This window comes from Excalfactoria chinensis, chromosome 1, assembly GCF_039878825.1.
Source record: "Excalfactoria chinensis isolate bCotChi1 chromosome 1, bCotChi1.hap2, whole genome shotgun sequence".
Classification (NCBI taxonomy): Eukaryota; Metazoa; Chordata; class Aves; order Galliformes; family Phasianidae; genus Excalfactoria; species Excalfactoria chinensis.
Genome location: NC_092825.1, coordinates 33,700,335 through 33,724,477, shown reverse-complemented (window position 1 = coordinate 33,724,477; position 24,143 = coordinate 33,700,335). Strand labels below are relative to the sequence as shown.

At 38.5% G+C, this 24,143-nt stretch overlaps 2 protein-coding genes across 3 annotated transcripts in view; both read right to left on the bottom strand.

The window, feature by feature from the left end:
- MYRFL (myelin regulatory factor like) overlaps nucleotides 1-3,980 on the bottom strand; it is a 38,420-nt gene extending 34,440 nt beyond the window's left edge. Inside the window, exon 1 of the mRNA XM_072357350.1 lies at nucleotides 3,935-3,980. Coding sequence (XP_072213451.1) covers nucleotides 3,935-3,980 — 46 coding nt within the window. The remainder of the gene's footprint in view (nucleotides 1-3,934) is intronic.
- Nucleotides 3,981-6,672: 2,692 nt separating this feature from the next.
- RAB3IP (RAB3A interacting protein) overlaps nucleotides 6,673-24,143 on the bottom strand; it is a 29,597-nt gene continuing 12,126 nt past the window's right edge. Inside the window, exons 4-11 of one of the 2 annotated variants that reach the window (XM_072334349.1) lie at nucleotides 21,467-21,562; nucleotides 18,859-18,936; nucleotides 18,301-18,504; nucleotides 14,719-14,847; nucleotides 12,328-12,440; nucleotides 9,158-9,257; nucleotides 8,995-9,064; nucleotides 6,673-7,046 (exon numbers count right to left, since the gene is read on the bottom strand). In XM_072334349.1, the coding sequence (XP_072190450.1) occupies nucleotides 6,964-7,046; nucleotides 8,995-9,064; nucleotides 9,158-9,257; nucleotides 12,328-12,440; nucleotides 14,719-14,847; nucleotides 18,301-18,504; nucleotides 18,859-18,936; nucleotides 21,467-21,562 (873 nt within the window). In that variant the 3' untranslated portion in view covers nucleotides 6,673-6,963. The remainder of the gene's footprint in view (nucleotides 7,047-8,994; nucleotides 9,065-9,157; nucleotides 9,258-12,327; nucleotides 12,441-14,718; nucleotides 14,848-18,300; nucleotides 18,505-18,858; nucleotides 18,937-21,466; nucleotides 21,563-24,143) is intronic. The other variant, XM_072334357.1, reaches the window with a different exon arrangement.

Below are 24,143 nucleotides of genomic sequence, written 5' to 3'. Positions count from 1 at the left end.
CGAGGGCAGAGAACCACACGTGTGTGCATGGAAAAGGGGACCCGCAGTGTCAGCAGCCTTTATCAGCATGCTTGGGGATCTCTGCTCCCAGTCCACACTCCACACTACAACATGCCCTGGGCGAGTGCTGTCACTGCAGAGAATTGCCAGAGACCCAGTTAAATAAACAGTATTGTAAGCTGTCATCTGTGAGGAGCAAGGGAAGATGAAGGAGCAAGGCTGTGTTGTGACACAGCTTTCATACACAGCTGCACACAAAACAGCCTGCAGTCATAGGCAACACAGGATCATATTTTGCCAATTTCTCTATCAAACCAGTATTCTGTTGCTCTTCCCTTTGAAGTCCAAAGCCTCTTTTCTACATTGGCTTCCATTTCCCTGCCCATTCTCCCCTAGCCTTTCCCTGTTTCCAGCCACAAGCACCACAGTATGCTGATCACTGTCCTACTTCATCTCTTTTCGGCAACCTCCAACCACCAAGTTCCAGTAATCTGGCTCCTGAGCTCCACTTTACGTGCTCCTGAAGCCAGCAGCCCCAGGCTCAATCCCTGAGTCACCTGCCTCATTAATTCTCCCAGCACTTCCCTGTAGAAGCCTTATGTGCAGCTGCATTGAAACCAGTTGCCTTCTTTCCAGTAACATCTAATGCAAAGTGAAGGATAGGGGGGGATGGTACTTATGGTGTCTTCCTCAGAGTAGACATCTCAGAGCAAGTCAAACACACTCATGAATGTGGTTGAAACCACAGCCACCACTTTTAAGAGGAGCCAGCAAATAACCAAGCTATTTGTGCTGTTTGTGTAAATAAATTCAGTTCACAACCAATAAAACATCCTCTCAAACAATTAGTATTGACTAAAACTGAGTACTAAATTGATCATTACATGTCATTAAAAGAGCTATGCCAGGAAGTTCCTAGCCAAGTCCAGCTATTTGTAGTAAGATTTCTATCCCTGTATACAGGGAACAATCCTTAAATAAAGCTGGAGATATAAAAAATGACACATAAAACACATTCAGTGCTAATTATTACCTGTTTTATGGAGGACAAAATTATCAGGTTTGCTACAAACTCTTGCAAATTGAAGGAAACATTTTCTTAAGAATTAACAACTAATCTTCATCTGAAGATACTTCACCTCTAAAACGCTTTGAGCCACTATTGAAGCTCAGTGGGAAGTCAAGCAGAACTTCACCAACTTACACTGAGGTTAGTCTTACACAAAGGGCTAATTAATAGTTCCTTAAATTCTTTCACATGAAAGGACTCCGGGTATTGCTCACTATTTAAGTTGTGCAACATAGTCCTACTCACTTTGACTGGAACAGACTAGAGTCATTGATAGAAGCTGCTCATCCATCAGAGCCAAGGACAGAGAGCGCAGGCACATGGCAGCAATAAGTAGGGAAGGATTTAATTCAAAACAGCTTCTACCTGGCAAAACTACAACCTGTGGGGACATAGCACAGACCGCAGGTATTCAGACGTGGGAGAAACTATAGCACTCCAAAAGGTAAGGAGTGAACTTGTGTCAAGAAAGACAGATTTCCCCCAAAATATCAGCCTTTTCCAGACAAACAGTAATCTCACCGTGAGTACACAATTCCTCTTTAATTCCTGTTTTTAACCTCTCATCTTTAAAATAGTATAAGTGGCCTTTGCTTTTTTCATGTTTAAAGTCACACTTATTCTGTGGCTTCATTCATTTGCCAAGAGCACCAAACTATACTCAGTGTTATCCAGGCAGGACAAGGACTATAAAGGGAGGGTGTGATTCCACAACCAAGAAACGTCTTCAGATAGCAAAGGGCACTGAGGCCAAACACACACATCTCAGACACCAAGAATACCTTCCAGCAATAAAAAAAAAGGCTAAATTTAACAGTGTAATTAGTTTGGCCTTCACTGAGTGTCTCAGCCTACTGATAGCGTCAGCAGTAAGAGATTGCTCTGCTATGGAGGGGATGGCACTCTCCTTGGCAAATAGGGAGTTATGGAGTCGAGAATCTAAACATTTTAATAAGTATTAATTTTAACAGAAACAATAGAAGAGTTTTAGGTCAAAACTGAAGTATCCAGTGTGAAAGGAATGAAATGAGGCAGAAAACAACAGGCATACCAGAAGAGAAAAGCCTTTTACTTCAATAAGAAAAAGCCAGGGTCAAGTCCCAGTCAGAGTCATATCTAATCTGTCTACTGAATACTGAAAGTAGGTATTGGTAGGAAAACAGCTATTTCATTATGTCCTTTTTCTCGAGAACTCCAGACTGTCCTCTCTCAATATCATAAAGGCAAGTTGATTATACAAATGACTGTCAAAACAAACACACAAGCCAAACCACCAGCTGCAGTGCTAAGCAGGTTCAGTGGAGCTAAGCCCTGCTTCAAAAGAATGCAAATCATGCTTCAAATCAGGCCCTTCCCATATACTAGAGTGGCACAGCAGAACTGAATGTTTAGGAAAGGACCACAACCTTCCAAGGTATTTCATCTTTCCTTTTACTTGATGAAATTGACAGAGCTTCTCCTTCTCTCCCCTCCCTATGCAGATGTTCTACCCAACAACCTTCTGCAGTTAAATCAGTCTTTCTAGAATTAAGGTTATAAATTACACTTAAAGAGCTCATACAGCTAAAACCCCTATCACACCTCCTACCAAAGTATTGATGTCAACATGACCCAGTCCACGCTCCCCAGAAAAACCTGTTTCCCAAGTCAGGTTTTCAGGCGTTTTAGGTAATTCATGTCCAATGCAATTTAGAGTATTTAACAGCTGTGCAATACTGCACTTGATAAAAACAAACACCTTGCTGAAAGCAAAGCCAGGAAAGTCTACTGACTTGTGATCGCTGTGGCTTAAAGTAAATTTAGGAAACATCAAGATTGTAAAATATAGAAGAAAACACATTTGTCTGCTAGCAGCCAGAAGCTGTGGGTCGTTGATTTCAGTTTCTTGGCTTAAAAACAATTCAGCGGGGACTGCAAGCAAAACTTTAATTTCCACATCTGAAATTTGAGGTCCAAAGTTGGAACTGCTGCCACCTTTCAGTTAGACCACAAGGGCCAGCCAAAATAATAGTAGTAGTAATAATAATGTTTCACCTATTTAGCATAATGGGAATTAAATGCAGATGAAGAAACAGTGCCCAGGTTAGCTGATCCCGAAAAGTAGCTTTTCTAGATAATACCAGAATCACATGAAGAACGCTTGGACAAGTAATAGAATGAAAAAGAATACAGAAAGAGAAACTTGGAATTGCAATGTTAACATGGCAAAAAATGTCAAGGTGAACACTGCAGCAAGGAAAGAAAGATTTAGAACGTGAAAAAATGCATCACCCTTTTAACGGTCATTTTTAATTACATTATGGCAAGGTCTGAGCAAAGCACTTTGATCAAGGAGTCTAGTAGAGATTGTTTGTGGTAGCAGAAAGAGAAAAGACTTGTCTGAGTGGGAAACGTCTCAGGGGAAAAGGCAGGACAGATCCCAGCCTAAGACAAAAAAACCCGGCAATTATAATCACATACAGGAGTGGAAAGAACAACCCAACAGGATGAGCTGCAGCAAGGAGGGAGCTCCCCAACCTCATGAAGGTCAGTGGGACTTCAGAAGCAAGAAGTTACCAGGTGCCCTCACCCCCTTCCCCATTTTCCTCCCAGCAGTCATCAGCACTGTCCCTCCGTGGGCTCAGCCAGAGCCACCTTCTTCCTTTTGCTGCTCTCCCTAAAGGAAGAATGCACTGCAGTGCATCTCTACCACTGGTACTGTTTCATTACAGGATCACATTACATGATTGCTTTGTGTAAATAGAGCTTATGTTTGGGGGGGGCTTCTGTCTTCCTCCTTTCTTCTTCAATTCATCTCAAACAACCGGTGTACTTTTGCTGCCACAATAGATTGCTGAGACTCTTAAAACTAAGCTAAGCTCTTACCTTCGAAGAACTGCTGTAAGGCTTCATTTTCTCCCACCACATCCATGATGAGCCACTGGAGGTCCTTTACTTTCCTGCTGCCAGCAGCGTCCTGCAGAGGAAACACGCCGTCCCCTCCCAGGCGATCAGGAACATGCGAAGGAGCACATCGTGCTTCCAGCAGAGCTTTCGGCTGACTTCATCCCAGCTGCTCCTGTTCCTTCATACCAGCATCAGGAAAATACTTCAACCCTGCTATACATAAAGAATTTGGAACGACGTCTGAGGCAAGATGAAGGCGATGTGCTTTCCTCAGTTCAGTGCGCTCAATGCTCTTGTTTGAGGAACCTTTGGTCCCAATACTGATCACAATTACACATGCGCAAAAAATGCGGCAATAAAAATTACTTATCTTGTCTCTGTACTTTCACATGGGTGATGCAATTACAACTCCTGGTGAAAGACCAACAGCTCCACTGGCTGCAGGAGCAGCTTCGCCATATGCACTACATCCCACCTGAGTGGCTGAGCACCAGGCTAACCCAATGGCTTTAAAAACAGTTTCATCTTTCAGAGAAGATTATGGAGAAGAATTACATTATTGTAAGGAATTTAAACTACAGATTAGTCTGTCAGTCCCAGGCAAGCCTATGGGAAAGCTGAAAATTCAACTAAGGTGCTCAAGGCTAACAGCAGGACTCGTTTCCCTCCATCCCAGTTGGTCTTTGCACACTGGAGTTTGCCTCTGTTCTGTCAGCTATAACAAACAGGAGAAAAATAGTCAGACACTTTGAGTGGAGATCTGTAAGTGGCCTTTGGTTAAGAACAGAAGATCTGATGGAGTCAAGGAATGTGGAAGGCGACCATTCTCTAAAGCAGCTGCATTCACCAGACATGTAAACACCATGCGGTTGTTACCAGTCCCAGACACTCACAGCATCATGGGTTTCTCATGATGGGAGGTTCATATTAAAAAACAACAAAAGGGAATAATTTTGGGAAAGGGACTTACAGACAGAAGCAAGCCCAGTATTTACAAGACATCAATGTAATCAAGCCGAACAGCCATTATCACTTGTGGTACATCTTTGTAGTTCTAATACATGAAGATAGTCTCTGCATAATAAACTTTAGATACCTTTTGTCTTGACTCTATTACATAGGAAAAATAAAATCTCTCCTTTAATGAGCAACACTTGTAAAGGATTACTAAGTCAGAACAGCAGCAGCTATGAGCTATAATTTAACTACTGTTAGCTAATCCCGGAAACAGTTTGCTTTCATTATGTTAACCACAGATTAACAATCCTTCAGGAAGCACTTATGAGCCTAACATAACAGCAATAAATACAGTTTGTTTTCTTAGACAGAGTAAAACCAGACTTCCTTAGCTCAACTGAAATAAGAAATAACACCTTCCTCGAGCGGCTGCAGTGAGAACTCTTCCGTGTTTCTGCAGCAGAAACTTTATCTGCCACTGCCTTATCAGTACCTGTGATTGATAAATGGCTGTCACAGTCAGGACTCCAGTGTTTTTTCCAGGTCTTTTACACAGCAAATCTCCCTGTATCGGGTTAACGTGGTAAGGTTTTGGTAACTGGGGCCTGCAGAGGGGAGCTCTGTGAGAAGAGCTCTGGCCGCAGTGGGGCTGTTGGAGCAGCCTGAGCTGCTCTGATCAAATCACAGCGCCCATTCTCCTGCTCTGCTCAGGGAGAAAGCAAAAAAGGTGGATGAGAGGAAGGTGGGTTTAGTTTGCTTTTAGTTCTCATTGCTTTACTCTGTTTGAGTATGCAAAAAAATCACATTAACCTCCCTTATGTCAATTTTGTTTTGCTCACTAGGGTAACTGGTGAGCTATGTCCATGCTCACATCTCAACTCATGAGCTTTTCTCCATTCTATTTCCTCCCCACATCCTTCTGAGAAGGGGGAACAAGACCAACACAGTGCTGCTGAGCCAGTGTGAAACCACCACAATACCATACACACACATCTGTGTTCCACATAATATCCTACTGAATTTTCTGCCTTCAGCTTACACTATTAACTGGGGAAAAAGGAGTAGCACCTGAACAAAGGACATATACTCCTTAAAAAGCCACGATCCCTTTTTAGGCTGTCTTTGGAGCAAGCTGTGCGTGTGAAAAAGCCACTAACATTACCTGTAAACTAAAATCAACATGTTAAAAAAATAAAAAATAAAAAAAAAATCATGTAATGGATATTTTGCAGATGTAAGGAGAGCTGTGGGAAATGGGTGTATAAAACAATGGAAACAAAATTGCAAAAGAAAAGTAGAAAGATTCATATAAAGGCATTAAAGCCAGAAAGAAAGAAGGTTTTTAGTAGTCACAGAGGGCTCAGGTAGATTTCTAACCAAAGAAAGACCCAAAGAGTGTTCAAGGTTATCTTATTGTTCCTTGATGTCTGAAAAGCACTCCTCTTTAAAGAGAAAGCCAGATTTATTATGCTGTTGACAGCATAAATGTTTGCCGTATGCAGTTCTCTTGTATCACTTGGAAATGAAAAATACAGGAATGCAGCATTTAAAAGAATATCAAGAACTTCTAATTGTTAACTGGATTGGCACACACACACACACACACACACACACACAGATGATGCATACACGCATCTTAACACTACACCATGTCAGGCATTCATTCCCTCACCACAAAACCATCTTGGTTTCCAGTCTGAAATTGCTTAGCTTCTCAGGCAGGTTCATATCACTCTGCTTCACAAAGAACAGACAAGAGATGCTGCTTCAGACCAACGTTTATTTAATCAGAAGTCTTGTTTGTAAATGTAAACTACAATCACTAATACACCTGCAAGTGCTTACCACATTTGTTCAACTAGGTATTATATGGACACATATACAGCATAGGTCAGTTTAAAACAATCACAGTACTTCTTAGTGCAATCTGCCAAAGGAGAAAGATCTTGGACCCACTTTGTGGAAATAAATATCAAGTGACAAAAAAGATTCAGCAAATTTAGAGTTGTGTATCTTACATGAAGTTCATGCATGCCCAAGAGTAAAAAGATTTAGAGTTCTTCCTTGTAATAGCCAAGTTTTGCTAGTGACATCTCTCTTCTCAGCTGCATCACTTCCCAGAACATCTGATCCACTGAAAAAGACAGAAATACCACTGGATGCAATGAATTCAGCTGTGCGAGCTCTTGGTGCTTGGTTTTGGGGGAAAAAAATAGTTTGAAAATTCTAGAAGAAGGTCATAGTAAAAGACACTAGGTTTTAATTTATTCTTTTAAATGCTGATGTTTTTATCTAACCTGGGAAAAGAAATGCATCAGTGCTTTCAGTTTCAATTAATTACAGTTTCTGAATTGAACTGTTCTGCTTATTGACTCATTTTCTGTATAAAAGACTGCAAAGAGAACGTAGAATTTGTCAGATAAGTAAAAATTGAAGGCCCCTCAGTTTTATTCTTTTACCTAGGCAGAAAATTTTAGCTAAATTAATTGTTTAAACATTATCAAATCATTATGATTTTTTCTTATAGAGCGATAATAGCAAATGAAGAACAACCTCAATTCTGACACACAGTCTGCTTTTCAAATTCAGAATTAAGTAACACAGATGAGCAGTGTTTGCACAACCATCTTTTATATGGACTTACTGAAACCAAATCGCACACACACTAAAGCAAATTTCCGATTTACTGCCAAGATAAGAGTCTAAATAGGCAGCTGGTGGATATGCTGTTCTGACAGGAACAAAGCAACCAGGTAACTGGGGAGGAAGAATAGCAACAGAAGTAAAATCACCTTTCCCTTCTGCTGAGGGGGGAAAAAATCGTGCCATACACTAGCTAATACATTCGTACAGAGAGCCCTCATCAAAAAAGCTTGCAATGTCACAATGAAGATTAAATGCTTGATTTTCAGCTGTTTTCAAATAAAATTACAGTCTGGTTTAATGATTTAGGGTTGTTTTTTGTTTGTTTGATTTTTAATCAGTTCTACCCGCACAACCATCTGACAAAGAAGGGTTGCCTGACTTTTCAGTGCATGAAGCGAGGAAAGATGTGTCTATGCATTAAGAATTGCCCAGGTCAAACCAACATAAGATTTTTTGGGGTCTGTAACAAATGTAGAATTTTTCTTTATTAAAATGTCATTGCTGGTTATTCCATGCGTTAGAATAAAAAAATAATAATAAAATAGAACTTGCTTTGTTGTTGTTAAAGTCTGAAAACAACGGGACTGGAAGGCTAAGATGATGTGGAAAGATCACAAGCAGTGAGTGTGACGGAGCACTGGGACAGGCTGCCCAGGGAGGTGGTGGATTCTCCTTCTCTGGAGATATTCAAGACCCACCTGGACTCCAAGCTGTGCAACGTGGTGTAGGGAACCTGCTTTGGCAGGGGGGTTGGACTCGATGATCTCTAGAGGTTCCTTCCAACCCCTACAATTCTGTGATTCTGTGATTTCCATACTTTGCCATACTTTATTTTAAACGCTTTGTAGAAAATAATCATAACTCCTCTCATCACAGAATTTGTCTTGAATTTTCATATGAAGGTTTTTGATTTTTTTTAAGATGGACAGAAAAGCACTGTTTCTTTATTATTTTACTGAAAATTCACCAAAATCCCACCAATCACAGCAGTGACTATCATCTGCAAATTTTAGGTACATTCACTATAGATGTATTTTCTTCACATCCCCCACAAAGACAGGCTGAGGGAGCTGGCCTGGAGAAGGGAAGGCCATGGGGTGACCTCACTACAGCCTTCCAGTACCTAAAGGAGGCCTACAGATAGGAGGGGAGTCAACTCTTTACAAGAGTAGTTATTGGCAAGACAAAGGGATATGGTTTGAAGTTGAGGGAGGGAAGACTTCGGTTGGATATCAGGGGTAAGTTCCTTACAGAGAGAGTGGTGAGGTGCTGGCACAGGCTGCCCAGAGAGGTTGTGGATGCCCCATCCCTGGAGCCAGGTTGGATGGGGCCCTGGGCAGCCTGTGACAGTGGGGCTGGAGCTTCACGATCCCTGAGGTCCCTTCCAACCCAAGCATTCCATGATTCATATACCCAAAATGCAATTTGTTACTCACCATCTTGCTGCTTCAGCAGTCCTTGCTGGATGTATCGGATATACGTAAAGAAGTTGCACACAGAAGTTATCTAAACCCACATAAAATAATGGTGGTTAATATCATTTTGCATGATGGTAGAAAAAAGCACTACTTAAAATGAAATTGTGGTAAATTTGCTTACCCTGTACCGACAAAAAGGAGAAATGTAATAGTAACTGCTTGAATCTCCTAATTTGATTCTATGCTTGCATGACTTGCTTTGTCCGCTCAGAGCACATTTCCTATAAAACATGAAGTTTGCATAATTTAATAAACAATCTGACATTAATATCTCACACTCTAAACATACGCAGGTGTTAATGTAATTACTTCCTATCTGCATAGGTACTCAAGTCTCTGCCTTAATAACTGAAGCTTACAAAATGATGTCATCAACTACTCTAGCTTGACCAGGACAAATTTTGCTCCAACATTAGCACATCATACTATATTCCCATTTTTATATCTTTTATCAGCATTGGTCAGGCGCTTTCACATTCATGGCTTCACGTGTGACAAGTCTGGAACAGCAGGAATTCTTTAACTCTTTATATGTGGAACAAGCGTTGTTTGAATGATCAGCTGATCCTGACATTTAAAATGATTTTTTTTTAATTTCCCTGTTGTTGCATACCAAGAAAAAAAAAAAAAAACAAGCCCCAAAGAATAACAGTCAGCGCACAAAGCCTCTGTCAGATGCATTCTATGATCAGCTTTGTATTTATGCCCAAACTGAAATCACATTTTTACATTCAGAGTACAAAAGAACTTGAGGTGAAGGAAAACAGGTTGCCTGTAATAACTATTTCCATTACCATTACAGAAAGTGATGGCAAAATAATTACATTTACTTTTTCCTGGCGTACTGCAAATAATACTGCTCACGTATGATAATACATGAACAAAGAAAGGTCAGTAGTCAGAAATTCTTCAATTCCAAATAACTCTTCCAGTATTCTTTAGAAAAACAGTTTTACATCTCTCTTGAAGAGGAAGCTGCTATTAATACTGTCATAATAAATGTAAACACAGCAGGAATTTGATTTGGAATTTCTATATCACAGCATCCCAGATGAACTGGCTTGTCAGGTATCTGCTGTTCCACTGACTTGAAAAGCTTCTGGATTTCCTCCCATCTCTATCTCACAAAATTAGGGAGTCTTAAGAAGCAGCCACCTTTCAAAAGTGAAAGAAAAATTACTAAGCTCACACAGTCTCAATAGCGGCCTACAAGCCCCTTTAATAGTCTGCAGCTGGTCCACAGAACCATGCAAGACAGAAGAAAACTGAAGAGTGTACATGATTTTCCACAGTAATTTATGAGGACTGACATTGATCCAAGAAATTCTATAGTAGCTGAAGCAGGCTGATCACAAATGCAGCCAAGCCTTTGTGAGCAAATAGATTTTTAGTGCCAAGAAAAAAAGCCCTCTTTCTTCTTCCAGCAATAGATTTACCTTCTATACGGTGCGTTGCATCACACCAGGTTAAATGCTGGAATGACAGCTACTACTAATGACTCGGTTCTGCACTGTACAGCACACATGCTGCTTAGTGCTTTGTTCCCCATGGGGACAATTACTTGAATCCTGTGGGGAAACCCAGCTGTATTTCATTACCACACACCACCACTGGCACTACTCAGTATCTTTTGTATGTCAGGAACCTTTCTTTACTACATCACAGCTCCCTGACCTCCACTCCTTGTTTTGTTGTAGGGTTATTACCCACTAGTTTATGCATCCGTTCTTCCCGTCCCCCAGGCAACTGGGCAATAACATTATTCCTTTAGGAGCATTATTCCAGTTACTGTTATTATTTATTTATGCTGCTTGTCTGTATTATGTTACCTATTAAAGGACATGGTTTCAATAAAAACAGTGATTTTCACCACATAAAAACAGAAAATGCAAAGCCGCTATTCTGATTAAGTGAAAAGTGAAACAGCTGCTTCCCATCCAGTGCCAGTAATATTTAAGGCAAAGTACACTTGCTGTCAAATTAAGCTTACATACTGCATATTCCTTACCTATTACTTAACCACAAGCAATCATACAGAAGTTTTTGTCACCTCATGACAATTGTAAAAGAGAGGAAAGAGTAAATCTTGACATTCAACATACCTAATGTAACTAAATTACAGTTTCGGCAGAGACACCTCAAAATGTTAATTCCTACCCAGCCAACTACTGAAGGATTACATTATTGGAGAATGCAATACAGCTTCTTTAGAGAGAAAGCAAAAACTTCTTTTGACATGTTAAATGTATGTTCTCTGCCACTCAAAACTGATGAGGAAAAATGAGAATTGAAAAACAGCAGCAATGAAGAAAAAAAAAAACTGAAGTTGATCCTGATGTTCACATTCTGGTTCAAATTTTCTATCAGAAAACTGAGCTCTAACAAAAAAAAAAAAAAAATATTACAGAGAAATATTAACTCTGCTAAACATCTTTTAGACAAGAAGTCAAGACTTCCTATAGATGATCTTGTAGGTCCTTTCCAACCTTGTGATTCTATAGGTTTGGAAGGCCCAGGATTGTGATTACTGGCCTTACTTGCTTAACCATGACATACTCTAAAGCACACTACAAATTCCTTCCTCTTCACATTCAGAGCACCAGTGCCTCAGGCAAGTCTCTCTCACTTTACCTTAACACCTACATCAGTATCTAATGCAAGTCTTGCTTCAGATTCCTCTAGGACCATTCCAAACTTTCTAAAGCAATCATCTTGCCATTCAACCACATTTCCTTCTTTACTCACCCTCAAACTCACCCTCACCTTTACTCCCTCTTCACTACATTCCTTCTGCTCACATTCAGAGGGTTTACTTTACATACCTCCTCGCAAATACTTCAGCTGCCTTTGTGAGTATGCTTTGTACATCTTAGGTTTCTTATCCCACAAATAACTCTAGCTGTCTGATGTTGATCCCACACGACTTCTATACCTTTTTCACGATGCTTTCCAAGTGACAGCCCCTAGTTCAGAAATCTGCTTTAAGAGTCAGACTGATCTTCTCCAAGGAAGAGAATGCTACTTTTGCAAACAATGCATCATAAGCAGCTCTCCCAAAAAGGGAATCATCTTAAATAAGGTTAATATAAGACAAACCTTTAACATTTGCATTATTAGTTGCTTACTTCCCTCATAAAATATTGCAACAGTCCTGAAGTCTGATATTAAAATAAATGTTTACAAGTGTAACGTGTACAAATTTCAATGAGGTGATCAGTTGATAACTGGGATTGAGAATACAGTTATCTCAAATGAGTCCAGATTTCCCCTCTGTCTGTTAGCTTAACATACTTTGGTCCCCCACATTCAACTGCAGAAGCTTTCACAAATCGAACAGGTTGCAAGCCGACAGGTTCAATGCTCAGAGTGTTGTTTTCGACAGCTTCCAGAACAGCTGAGGCCAACTGCAAGAGAAATGTAGAAAGCAGTTAAAAACAGCTCCATGTGATCCACTGCCTCAAAGCAGCAACACATTTCTGTCTCTCTTAAGTTAGGAACACTGAAGAAGTCAACTAACAAAACACAAATTCAATTACAAATAAGATTTTGCTTGCTTCATACAGAAGAATTCCTAGGCTTCAGTTTAAATTCTGCCCTCCAAATAACCCTCTCCCACCCCTCAGGCAAGATGACTGCCTCTACAGCAAGGAATGTATGGTTAGCATGCTAAGTATATATTCAGTTAATCCTCATACACCCGAGCAGCACACACATTTGCACAGTGCTTTTACCAGATACTGGACATGGATCAAACTTTATGTATTTAAAAACTGCTCTCATTTTATTGTGTTCTACAGGAAAAGAAATATATATATATATATATACACACACATACATACATACAGATATATATATATACATACATATATATATATACACATATATATACACACACCAGCAGGCAACTTCTGTAACTTGTAAAACAAAGTAAATATTCACCTATTTCTCAGGCAAAAATTACTTTAGAAAGACATTCAAACATGTAAGATTGAACAACATATAAAAGAGACAACAGGTTACTGTAACTTCAGAACACTGGTATTGTTAAAATATCACCTTCATAAAGAAAGTGTAACTTCCCTCAGGCTTTTTTTATGTTAATTCTTTATAAACACACTAGAAATACGCTCATTTTGCTTGACTGAACTCAACAGTAGCCCAAGATTAGTGTTTAAGTATGGACAAGTAGTAGTCATTACTTGATTTAAAATAAGGTGCTATATATTTTATTTGTTTAATAATTCTTTGTCCACGTTCCTTTGCTACTGAGTAATAGAAAAATATTTCTACTGTACTTTCAGCATTTCAAAATTAAAATCTTGCTACAAAAGTGCTTCACACAATTCTTCCCAATACTATGCACTAAAAGCAAAGCAGAAAGCTACACACATACACAAGAGGCTACAAAGAGCTGAAGTATTACTTCAACCATCAACTGCATTTTCAATTATTCAAAAACATAATACGTGTCACTTATTAACTACATTGCAGTCTATTGATATTCAAAGGAAAGCACATCACTGTGCACAGCATTTGCACACCTTGACTCATACAGCTGACCTGTGCTAGAAGCCTTACTCTCTCCTTAGAGGAAATATAAATAAAGTAACCGTACTGCCACTGAAGTGAAAGAAAACAAAACCAAGTTGCTGGGAAAGACAACAGGATGGCCTACTTACACACAGTGCAGAAGTAATTCGAATTCCCATAGTAAGTGAGCTAACACCTTAGTAGGAGAGTTTCATACAATGCTCTACACCAATCACAATGAACTACCATACAATTAACTACAAGATCTCTCATGCTTATTGCCAGCAGGTAACAGCAAGTGAAGAACATGGGAAAAGTGTACACACTGTGTAAAAATAAGAGACAAATTTGAGGAAAATATACCACTTTTCATATTTGATTTACTTAATTTAAGTGGGGAAAAAAATTCAAGTCTGAGAGCTTTAAAATTTGTTACTTTTAATCAAGATGCGCAATCTTGATCTCCCCTTCCCCCAGAGACAGATACTGCAACTATAGCCAACAAATGCTGCTTAAGAACAAAGACCAGGTACTGAAGCTGCAGCTGGAACCAGTTCCATAGTATTCCCAGCATGAGTGCAACACCATTACTTCCTCTGCACCAGGAAAGGAAGACGAAATGGAAAATCACACAAAGAAAAAAGCCGCATTGTTTGTTTTATCTGAAACCACATTTCCAAACTGTCCATGAATTACTTCAAATCCTAAAGTATAATTCTTGCAACACAAAACTCTCTTCAAGAAGACACCTGTTCTGATTAATCAGAGAAAATAGGTCCAAAAAAATAGGTATGTTGGTCTGTACTGCTTCCTGAATAAACACGGGACAGTGACAGGACACCGTTTCTACTATATGGGACCTCTGACTTAGGGGAAAACCCATCACTCCTTCCTACACTTACCCTGATAGGCAGTATTAACACAGAAAGAGGTAGACAGCCTCCACCTAAGAAAGTCACATCTAAAATAGGAAATGGAAAAGAAAAATCGACCACTTCAATACTCCAGACCAAACTTGGGTATTTCACTGTAAACTTTCATACTCCAGTGAAACAAAAATGTTTGAACTTCATACGTAAATTAAGATAGTCTACTGGTTCCATGTAACATATTTAAATAAAAAGCATCAGTGACAACACTTAGAGTACACACCTCACTTTTTGAGAAGGTTAAACATGGAAAAATATCTTCCCGATAGATTTTGTCCAAGAATGGGCATGTTCTGTCCATAGTAGGTTCATCCTTCCATGATCTGAATTCATTGTACAAAGACAGGTCAGCCTAAAACACACAAAGAGTCACAGATTTTAAATACTGCAATTATCACACTAGCATTGACCATCTACAGGTATCCACAGGTAAACAATGATCATTAAAACTCAGTTTTCTACCACGCTGTGAAAGAATACTATATTAAAGCCCAGCAACAAACACTTTCTCCAATTCACTTTCCCAAGATGCGTGGTACCACCTTGATTTACCCAAATTGGCTTTGAGATTGTTGACACAGACTTCAGCACCTTTTCCCTCCAACTGGCTGTTAAATCCTATTCTTGTACTGTAATAGGTTTGTATTCCCAAAACCAAAACCTAGAAGTTACATGAAGGGAAAGGCACTGCAGGCCAAACACAGGCCAGGAAGGTTAGAGGCATCAAAGATACCACACAACAAAAGGAAGGAAATGTCATGTAGAAAAAGTGCCTCTAGAAATGGCAGACAGTCATGAAGAATAAAGAAAAAAACACTAAATGCGCAGCCAAAGCACAGAAGACAAACAAAAAGGTTACTAAGGTGGAAAAATGAGAAGCAGATCCTAATGCTGCTCCCTCTGCGGGCTTCTTAGGTTGCTGCTCCATTCCAGAGTACAAAGAGAGACAAAGAGAATGCAAAAAGAGCAAACAAGAATGAAAAGCAGTATTTCAGAAGAGAACATTTTCAAGAAAACACTAGACACCATCAACAAATACTGCTTTCATAATATGTATCTCCATAAAGCCAACGTGAAAGTCTTGGAATATCAAAAGCAACTAATACAGATGGGAGCGTGAAAAAGTGAACATGTATGCTAGGAGCTGAAACTGGTTTTTAATCCATTTTAAAAGAGCAAGACACTGCTTTGAACCAGCCTCTTTCAGTCTTTTATTCTTTACCGCCCTTTCTCTGAGCTCCCAGCACTTAACCATTCTTTTACGTTTCAGGAAGGTTTTTTTTTAATGTTTTTTTCCCCCTCCCCCCTCCCTCCTTGAAAAAGAACCTACAAAAATTAGACAGGCAAATTTGTTTTCCATTACAGCTACTTGTCTTGCACTCAGGTACAATCAGGAACAACCATCTTAATTAAACTAGTCCATAACTGTTCTGGTTGCTAAGCCACCAACCTCACTGCACAAATGAAACTCAATAGGTGTAACTTGCTCCCTGAATGAACATTTCCTATACCTTAAAACACACCTCGGTTAGGCTTTAAAATAAATACAACCAGGAGACATCAGCAGGAAAAAAAAAGTGCTATTTTAGAACTATACAGCAGAAATCAAGTGCTAATGCATTTCTTAGTAACTACTGATTATTTTCTACATCTAACAAAACTTCACCCAAATATACAATTTATAAAAAAAGCTGCCTTGAAAAAACTGCTCAGTAACCATAGCTTCATGCTCCTTCTTTCCAACCTACAGTGTGCTATGTGCATATCTGCACTCTGTCTTTACTTGCACTTCCACTAGATCCAAGTTTTGATTACCTGCAACAGAGAAACACTTCAGCTTTTGGAAAAATAACAAACAAATTGACGCATTTAGCATTTACATTGGGTATAGATGTTCAGTTATCTAAATCCTGTTCATGAATTCCGAATTAGTTAGACACATCCACTTATCCTTGAAGTTACTCGTGCATAATAGGAACTATCTGTCTGGGATGTTGGTACTGTTGGAATGGAGTTCCTGCACTTTATCCTTTACATTGACCACTTTCTCTCCATGGGAAGTCGAAACAAAACCAGATTTTTCCCTATTCATGCTCGTGGCCCAACATTTAAAAACTTTATTTGGTCAAAACCTCAATGTGATGCTTACAAAGTAGTTAGATTCCATACCAGTTCTCCCCTTTTGTTATATCTTTCTGAAGAGCAACAAGATCAATTTTAATAAGAAAAATATCCAGAAGACCATTGAAAGTAAGTAAGCAGGATTTTGGGTTGTTGGATTTTATTTTGTCACTGGAAACATAACTATGCCTTCTTCTCTAGATCTTTAATGAAAAGACAGATGGTATAAATGCACTTAATAATGACTGACAAAACAAAGTATAAAAATGACCATTGTGAATCATATTATAGACCTAGTTAGCTCATCACTCTCTCTAATGACCTGCAGTGACTGAGGGCTGCCTGCAGAATAGCACAGAAGAAATATAGCAATGTGCATTCCTTATATATCCTCCCAACTTCTAGCAATTTGTAATTAAAGAAGCTTCCTGATCCAGAAATCATGTATGCTTGTATGTACCTCAATGGGCTTTTCTGTTGCAACTTTGCATAATTTTCAACACTGTTTTCTGTCCTGTTGTCACTTTGTGACAATCAGTTATTAGACTTAGTTATATACTGACTAAAAATGATTTTCCTTCTAGTTTCCAGAGTGTTCTCATTACAGGAAATAATTACTACTTGTTCACCATTCATCTTCCCCATGTCACTTGCGATCGTATACATTTTTGTCCTGCTTTCAGAAAGTCTCAACATAAAGAGTTCTAGTCTCCCCTACAGAGAAAGACTAATACAGCTTTGATCACCCATCACATCTATTTGCATTTTTTACTGTTTTATTTCAGAGATGGAAGTACAGCTGTGTGCAGAACAGGATGCATATATTTACTCCATGTTTATAAAGCAGCATCATTCTTTTTTCATTCATTCCTTTCCTAACGAGTCCTAAGGGTTTGTGGATCTTTGACCATCACTAAGCACTGACACAGTACCTCAAGAGAATAATCCACAAGCACACTACATTTTTTCCTTCATCATGTAGCCTACTCTAAGTCAAAAAACTGCATACACTTGCTAGAGCTGCATTTTATTTTCCAGAGACATCATTTCTCATTTATTTATTTTGAAGTTCACCTGCAGTTCCACTACTCATTCACCACCAGGACATTCAGCCTCATCACAACTCTCAGATTACTTTCACCAAGCTGCTGCCTCAGTATTTCCTCATTCTTAATGGCATGAGAAGATAAACCCAAGGCCCCCGAAGGACTCCAGTGCTAACTCTCTCCTATTTTCTAACAATCTACCATTGATTCAGTTTTTCTCCACCCTCTTTCATCCACTACTGGCTTATGAAAATGACTCTTCCTCTTTTCCTGTGGCAGCTGGTGATGAATTTGGCAAAAAAATAAAAAATAATTTAAAAAAAAGACACTAGAATTTGCCATTCAGTTATACCACTGAGTTTTGCTACTACTTTTCCCTTCTTTGCTTTTAAATTCCTACATTAGCATTAGTAATTCCAGTATTTCAACTTTTATCTCATCCTGCCTTAAAGATTTAACTGTAAATACAACCAAAAAATCAACACCTAGTGGTACATAAGAAAAACTCTTTTATTAATGGAAAATATCTCTACAGCAGTCACTACTAGAAGATTTAGTATATACTAGATTGAATGCGAGAAAAAACAAATCAATTAAATTGGCTCATCAGCAACAGAAGACAATCCTCGTACTTTTACCTCTTTGCAGTCTTTTACAATTGGCTGCATCATAGTAAGGTCCTGATGACTTCCACCCATAGCACTACTTGTACTCTTGTTTCTTGCATGACCTTTCTTAAAAGGAGTTTTTCCTCCAGACTGAAACTCCTTAGTTGGAGATGTCGGAGAAGTAGACAGTACCAGTGTTTTCAATGCTGCTACTTCAGCCTGAAGGACATCAATCTTGAAAATAAAAATATAAAGTCATTAACAAAAATATCATACCCATAGGATGATATTAAATCATTTAATGACATTTCCAGTAACCTCTGTTCAAATCAAGACTTCATTTTCCAACAGTTCTAACACAGAGATCTCTTAATTACTGCAGTAGTAACTCGTTTCTTGCACACCTTCCTAGTTATCTAATGTGATGCTGAAACAGACTGCATCCACTGGTGTTAGCTAAGAATGCATCAAGGCAACACAGAACAAGTCAGTTTATATTTTGATAACATACACACCTTTCCATCATTCCCATTTCAGCTGTAGGACCACATAAAAAGACAAAACAAGCAAGTTGGAAAAAAAGCTCACCTTTCCCTGTGCTTCTCTTAACTGTTTTTCTGCTGCAGCTTGTTTGACATTGGCTTCTTTAACCATTTTGTGTGCTTCCTGTAAAAAATGTTAAGCTGGAGTAAATATCCCACACCAATTTACAAGTTTAAAAAAATAAAAAACTAACGAGTTGCACCATACTTTTGCTTCACTGAAATTACTTTACATAACTGTGCAACAAGCTGCTGAATCTAAATAGTTACAAACCAAAAAATAGCTGCAAATCTATCATCTGAATCCCTCCCTGCACCAGCAAGTTCTTTCTCCTCTGTCCAGAGCCCAGATACAGAAATTCAATAACTCCACCCACTCGCAGCCAGCCCCCTCCCCCCCCCAACAAAAACAATACCTGTCATGAATGCCAGCCTCTGGTCACACTTCAGCAGCTGACCATTGAAGTTCCTTGACCCCCAGGAGAAAGACTCAACCAGTAACAACAAAAGCAATAAGGGCACAGTAACACATTCAGAAGAATTTCTCTTTCCTTCTAGCCAGAATAACCAGTTTTACTCAAATGCATGAAGAAACTGGTCAAACAGCTCCAGCCTGAAGTGTCACCATTAATAAAAATGCAAAGCAAAGGATTAAAAATAACTTATGGATTAATAAACATTTCTTAAGAGAAAACGCACTAGAAACCAATCTGAGTAAATGAGCAGGACTAAGCTGATAACAAAGCATAAAAGAACTGGGATTTTTTTCAATTTATTATTTTTTTCTTTTTCCAAACATCATTTTATATCAGACTTTTAAGCCTTTTGTCTGGGTAACTTATTTGTTTGGGCTCTCATCCAGCAATTTGCACCCAGGATCCAATTTCTGTTCTTGTTTGTTGCCTACTGAAGGCACCAAAAAAAAAAAAAAGAAAAAGGAAAGATCAGGGCCACCAACAAAATTACCAGAGGTAGGACCCTTCTTATATCTGTAAAGCGCCTAGCACATATCTGGACACTATATAAATAAAACAAAAACTTCATACGTAGTGATACTAAATGATCTGGCTGCCATTGGCAGACAACACAGCTGTGTAGTATGGATCTGTAAAAATTCTCTCAAGTAACATACACATGCAGGAATGAGAACATACACATTCATACAATGTGTACAAATACATTTAACATTGACCATGCAGTTTCTGTTTAGTGATGTATCTTGGAAAGCAAAGCATGGAAAAATGTGGGAAAATGTAACATATACAACCAGCTGTGTAAAACAAGTCTTCATCCTCAACTGAGATGCATTATCAGCTCCACTATACTTCGGCAGCATCTTACACGTTCACTGAAATTAGTGGGATTCAGAATAGAATGTGAATCCAAGGACTGTAGATATCCCACTGTAAAAGTGAAGAAACTTCAGCACTGTGTTTTACTAGAGACTCTTGGTGAAATCATACCACAAGAGAGAATTTAAGTGACATGCCCACAACAGCTGGGAGTTCTGAATAATTAAAACTCATTAAATAACCATTACTAATGTGTTATATTTCACATGTAGCTTTCACAAATTAACTGTTTTAAGTTAAATGGATAACATAATTTTTATTCTTCCGCAGTTAAAAAGACTGCCCAGCACTTTTGTCCCCCCAGTATACACAGATATTTATGCTAAAAAAAATAGCCTTCCAGTGTTCCATTTATGCTGGTTAATATTTATAACGCTTAATATTTTTAGTAGCTTTGCACTACAGGGATGATGAAATAAATTGCTCTGCCAATCCACAGAGCAGTTTGCAATTCCATTTATGAATGCCAATACTTCCCAGGTTTTGACAGCACTTTTGTAGCATTACAACATCAACAATACTGTTTCTAAATGATGATGTTTTATCTCGATGCATATGCTGAAAACCAAGACCTTCAATTTGGTAAGCAGAAAGTATAACTCATTTATGAAATCTATGCCAACAGGTATGCCTCCATACATCCCATGAGAAAATAATAACTAATCTTGTTTCAAGTGTGGATTGAAGATTTTGGTTTGTTTAATGCAAGTTCACAGTCTTTGCTGGCATCACTGCCATTTTCTCAAAAAGATAAGATCCCACTTAAAGTTCAAGGCTTTTTGGCTTTTCACTTTGCAACCAGGTGCCATCCCGGTGCACTACTCAGTTCGTCTTCAAACTTGTGGGTGTAACATGCTGCCAGACCCAAAACTCAAAAGCTGAAAGCATGGTTAAGTTCTACACTCTGTTCTACCCTCCATTAATCCAGAACTATGCTATTTTGTATTTAATCACCATGACAACCCCAAATTTAGCTCTTATCTAAATAGCGTCGTTGTCAGACACAAGCTGCATCAAAATAGTCATGCCAAAAAATAAGCCTAAATGCTTTCAAGCTTTCTGATATATTTTCCTTATTTTCTTCATTTTGTGCCAAGGCAAACTGACAAGCTCAACAAAGTCTCTCACCTGATTGAAAAGTCTACTACTTGCTCTTAAGTTCTCTACCACCACACCCAGGTCTTTAGAATAGAAATCCCTTTATAAGCTTATTGCAGAAAAATTGCATGAAAAACACTGATTCTATATAAAACATCTGGCTCAGCTTCCTTTAAGTATATCACATCGAAGACTCCAACAAACCTCAAACAGACTAGCTGTAAGTTCTTCCAATTCCTGTCCAAGTTGATCTCGCACTTTAGAAAGCCTTTCACATTCTTCATCTTTTAACTTCAGCTCCTATGGAAAATTAAAAGTTATTTATTCTGACTTAGAGAAGCAATTTGGCCTCTTAAAGCTAACACCGAAGAGAATGAGGGGAAAAAAGGATAAAAAATAAAACAACGAGGAAAATAAAACCTTTGCTAATCAAAGCCTTTCAGCATATTCATCTTAAAACTAGAAGCAGTTAAATTAATGTTAAATTAATGCTGTATGTACAAAGCTATTTTTTCCTGCTATACAGCAACATCTATAGCATCTCTAACCTCAACACCAGCATTTCTAAAATTCTAAGAAAAAAATGAAAAAGCAGCTTTCCTTTTCCTGAAAGTATAAAAGACTTAAAGATAGGCCAGAATATCAGTTCTAGTTACCTATTCCTTAACAGACAGTTAATACATAAGTACTTGATTTTATTGGGTGTGGAGTTCGTTTTGGGGGGGGATTGGGGGGGGATTGGGGGGGTTCTGTTCTGGTTTTTATTGAGCTTTTTGTTTGTTTGTTTTATTTTTCAAAATACCCTCATCTGAAGATGATTCCCAGATCCCTTACAATCTTAAAACATGATGGAAGTATCAACTCCCTTGTAGGTCTCCTTGTAACTAACACAATTACAAAGTCACGCTGTAATTATATCCTTATTCTCATTGATACAGATTCATAAATCAAATGGAAGTAGCTTATGAAATTCAAGCTATGTTATTTGTCCCTGATATCACTTGAATGAAAAGGGCCTGACCATGTATCACTTTCAAAGTAAGATCTTCGCACAGATTTGGCAGCATAAGGGTTACACATGCCCAATCTTATCTGTATTTTCCTAAGACTGAGGGAAAAGGGGGGTATTTTTGTAGAGGAGTACAAAAAGCTGGACAAGTTTGGAAGAGTTCCCCTTTTTCACCCATTAAACACTGAAAGCTGTAGCAGGAAAGAGAAGGACAGGGAAATAAATAAATAAACAAACAAACCACAAGGGAAAGAAAAGCAGAAAGCACCCAATTCTGACCTTTCAAGCATTCCTTTCGCCCACAACTCCTCTCCCATCCCCAGTCCCCATCTAGACCTTTCCCCTCCTTTCTCCTGCCTATCTTGCTACTACTACAATCCCATCACACCCAAGACATAGATCCAAGTATTTGATCCACATTAGAGTTTTCAAATACAGTCAGCAATAGTTTGCTTCCAAGACTGCAGAAACAATTAAAGAATACACCTGACTTCAGTAGAAACTGGCCTGCGAGAGGTTTCTAAGGTATAAAAAGGCATAAACTTCAGCTTTTGTATTTTCCTGGGAGACATTTCTCCCAAAGTTATCATGACTGAGTAATGTGTACGCAATAATGTAGGAAACTAAATCTTGCCTTGTAACAGGTTCTTGATTTCTGCAGTGAAACTGGTAACAATTTTCCTCTGGGATGAAGATCCTCCTGTCAAAACTTGAGCTTCTAAATTTGACAAGCATTTGGGAACTGTTCAAGACCCATGTAATATAAAATACATTATTTATTCCCTTTATTTATTTTCACCTTTGGACACTGTGAAATTTTATTCCAGTTTGCTATTCTGATTTTTTTTTGCTTTCCACACACAGTCTTTTAGCTGTTATAAAAAAGCACCACTAAAATGCTGGGGGGGAGGATCAAATTTCTCCAATATTTCTCACATAAGGTACAGTTGCTAATAGAGAAATGAAAGATTCCGATGCAAAATGCTTATAGGTCAAGTTTCTCATGTTCCTATAAATACAGCAAATACATCAATACTTTTTAGCTCTTTGGTTTATTTCACTGATCTATTAGGAATACACTACGTACATCTTAAACACAGAAGTACTACAAGACAATGTAGAAGAAGATTGGAATAAGATTCCGGTCAAGACTTGTCAAACTCATGTAGGCAGAACTACCCTTGCTCTGTCACTATCAGTATTTTAGCTGAGACTGTTTCAGCTTTGCTTGTAACTGGCAAGATTAGTGGGAGGCTTAGATTAAAATTTAGGCAGACAAGTAAAGCTACTTAATGAAAGCAAAAAGGAGACAACAGCATGCAGCCTATTGCACTTAACATCTTTGCTACATTTCTCAAATATGGGGCAAATTCCTGCCACATCATTCAGGAGGAGCATAATATAGCACCTTATTTTGTCAAATAAGTTTAATAGCTCAGGCTGATGTGTGTTTTTTTTATGCAGGGAAGAAATAAAGAGAGCTCAAATCAAAAGGTACTGGATCCATTGCTACCACTTGTGCCTTAAAGTCACTGCTGAACACTTCCCAGCCATACAGAACACAGACAAACACGTGCACTAAGTTTATCATCATTCTGCAGTCCTTCCATCGTTGCTGTTCTGAAAATGTAACTACATGAAAAAAAAAAAAAAAAAAAAAAAAGGGGGGGGGCTATTATAAAGCAGAATACAGAAGTAAGAAAAAAACACCTTAAATTTATATATATATTTATATTTTTTAAATATATATATATTCCTATATCAAATATTATTTCTTATTTCACTTTGACCTTCACGGTCAGAATGCAGGTTGGTTCTCCAGAAAGAAGCAATAAGAAACGCAAATTACTGCTTCAGAACAAGTAACGTTTT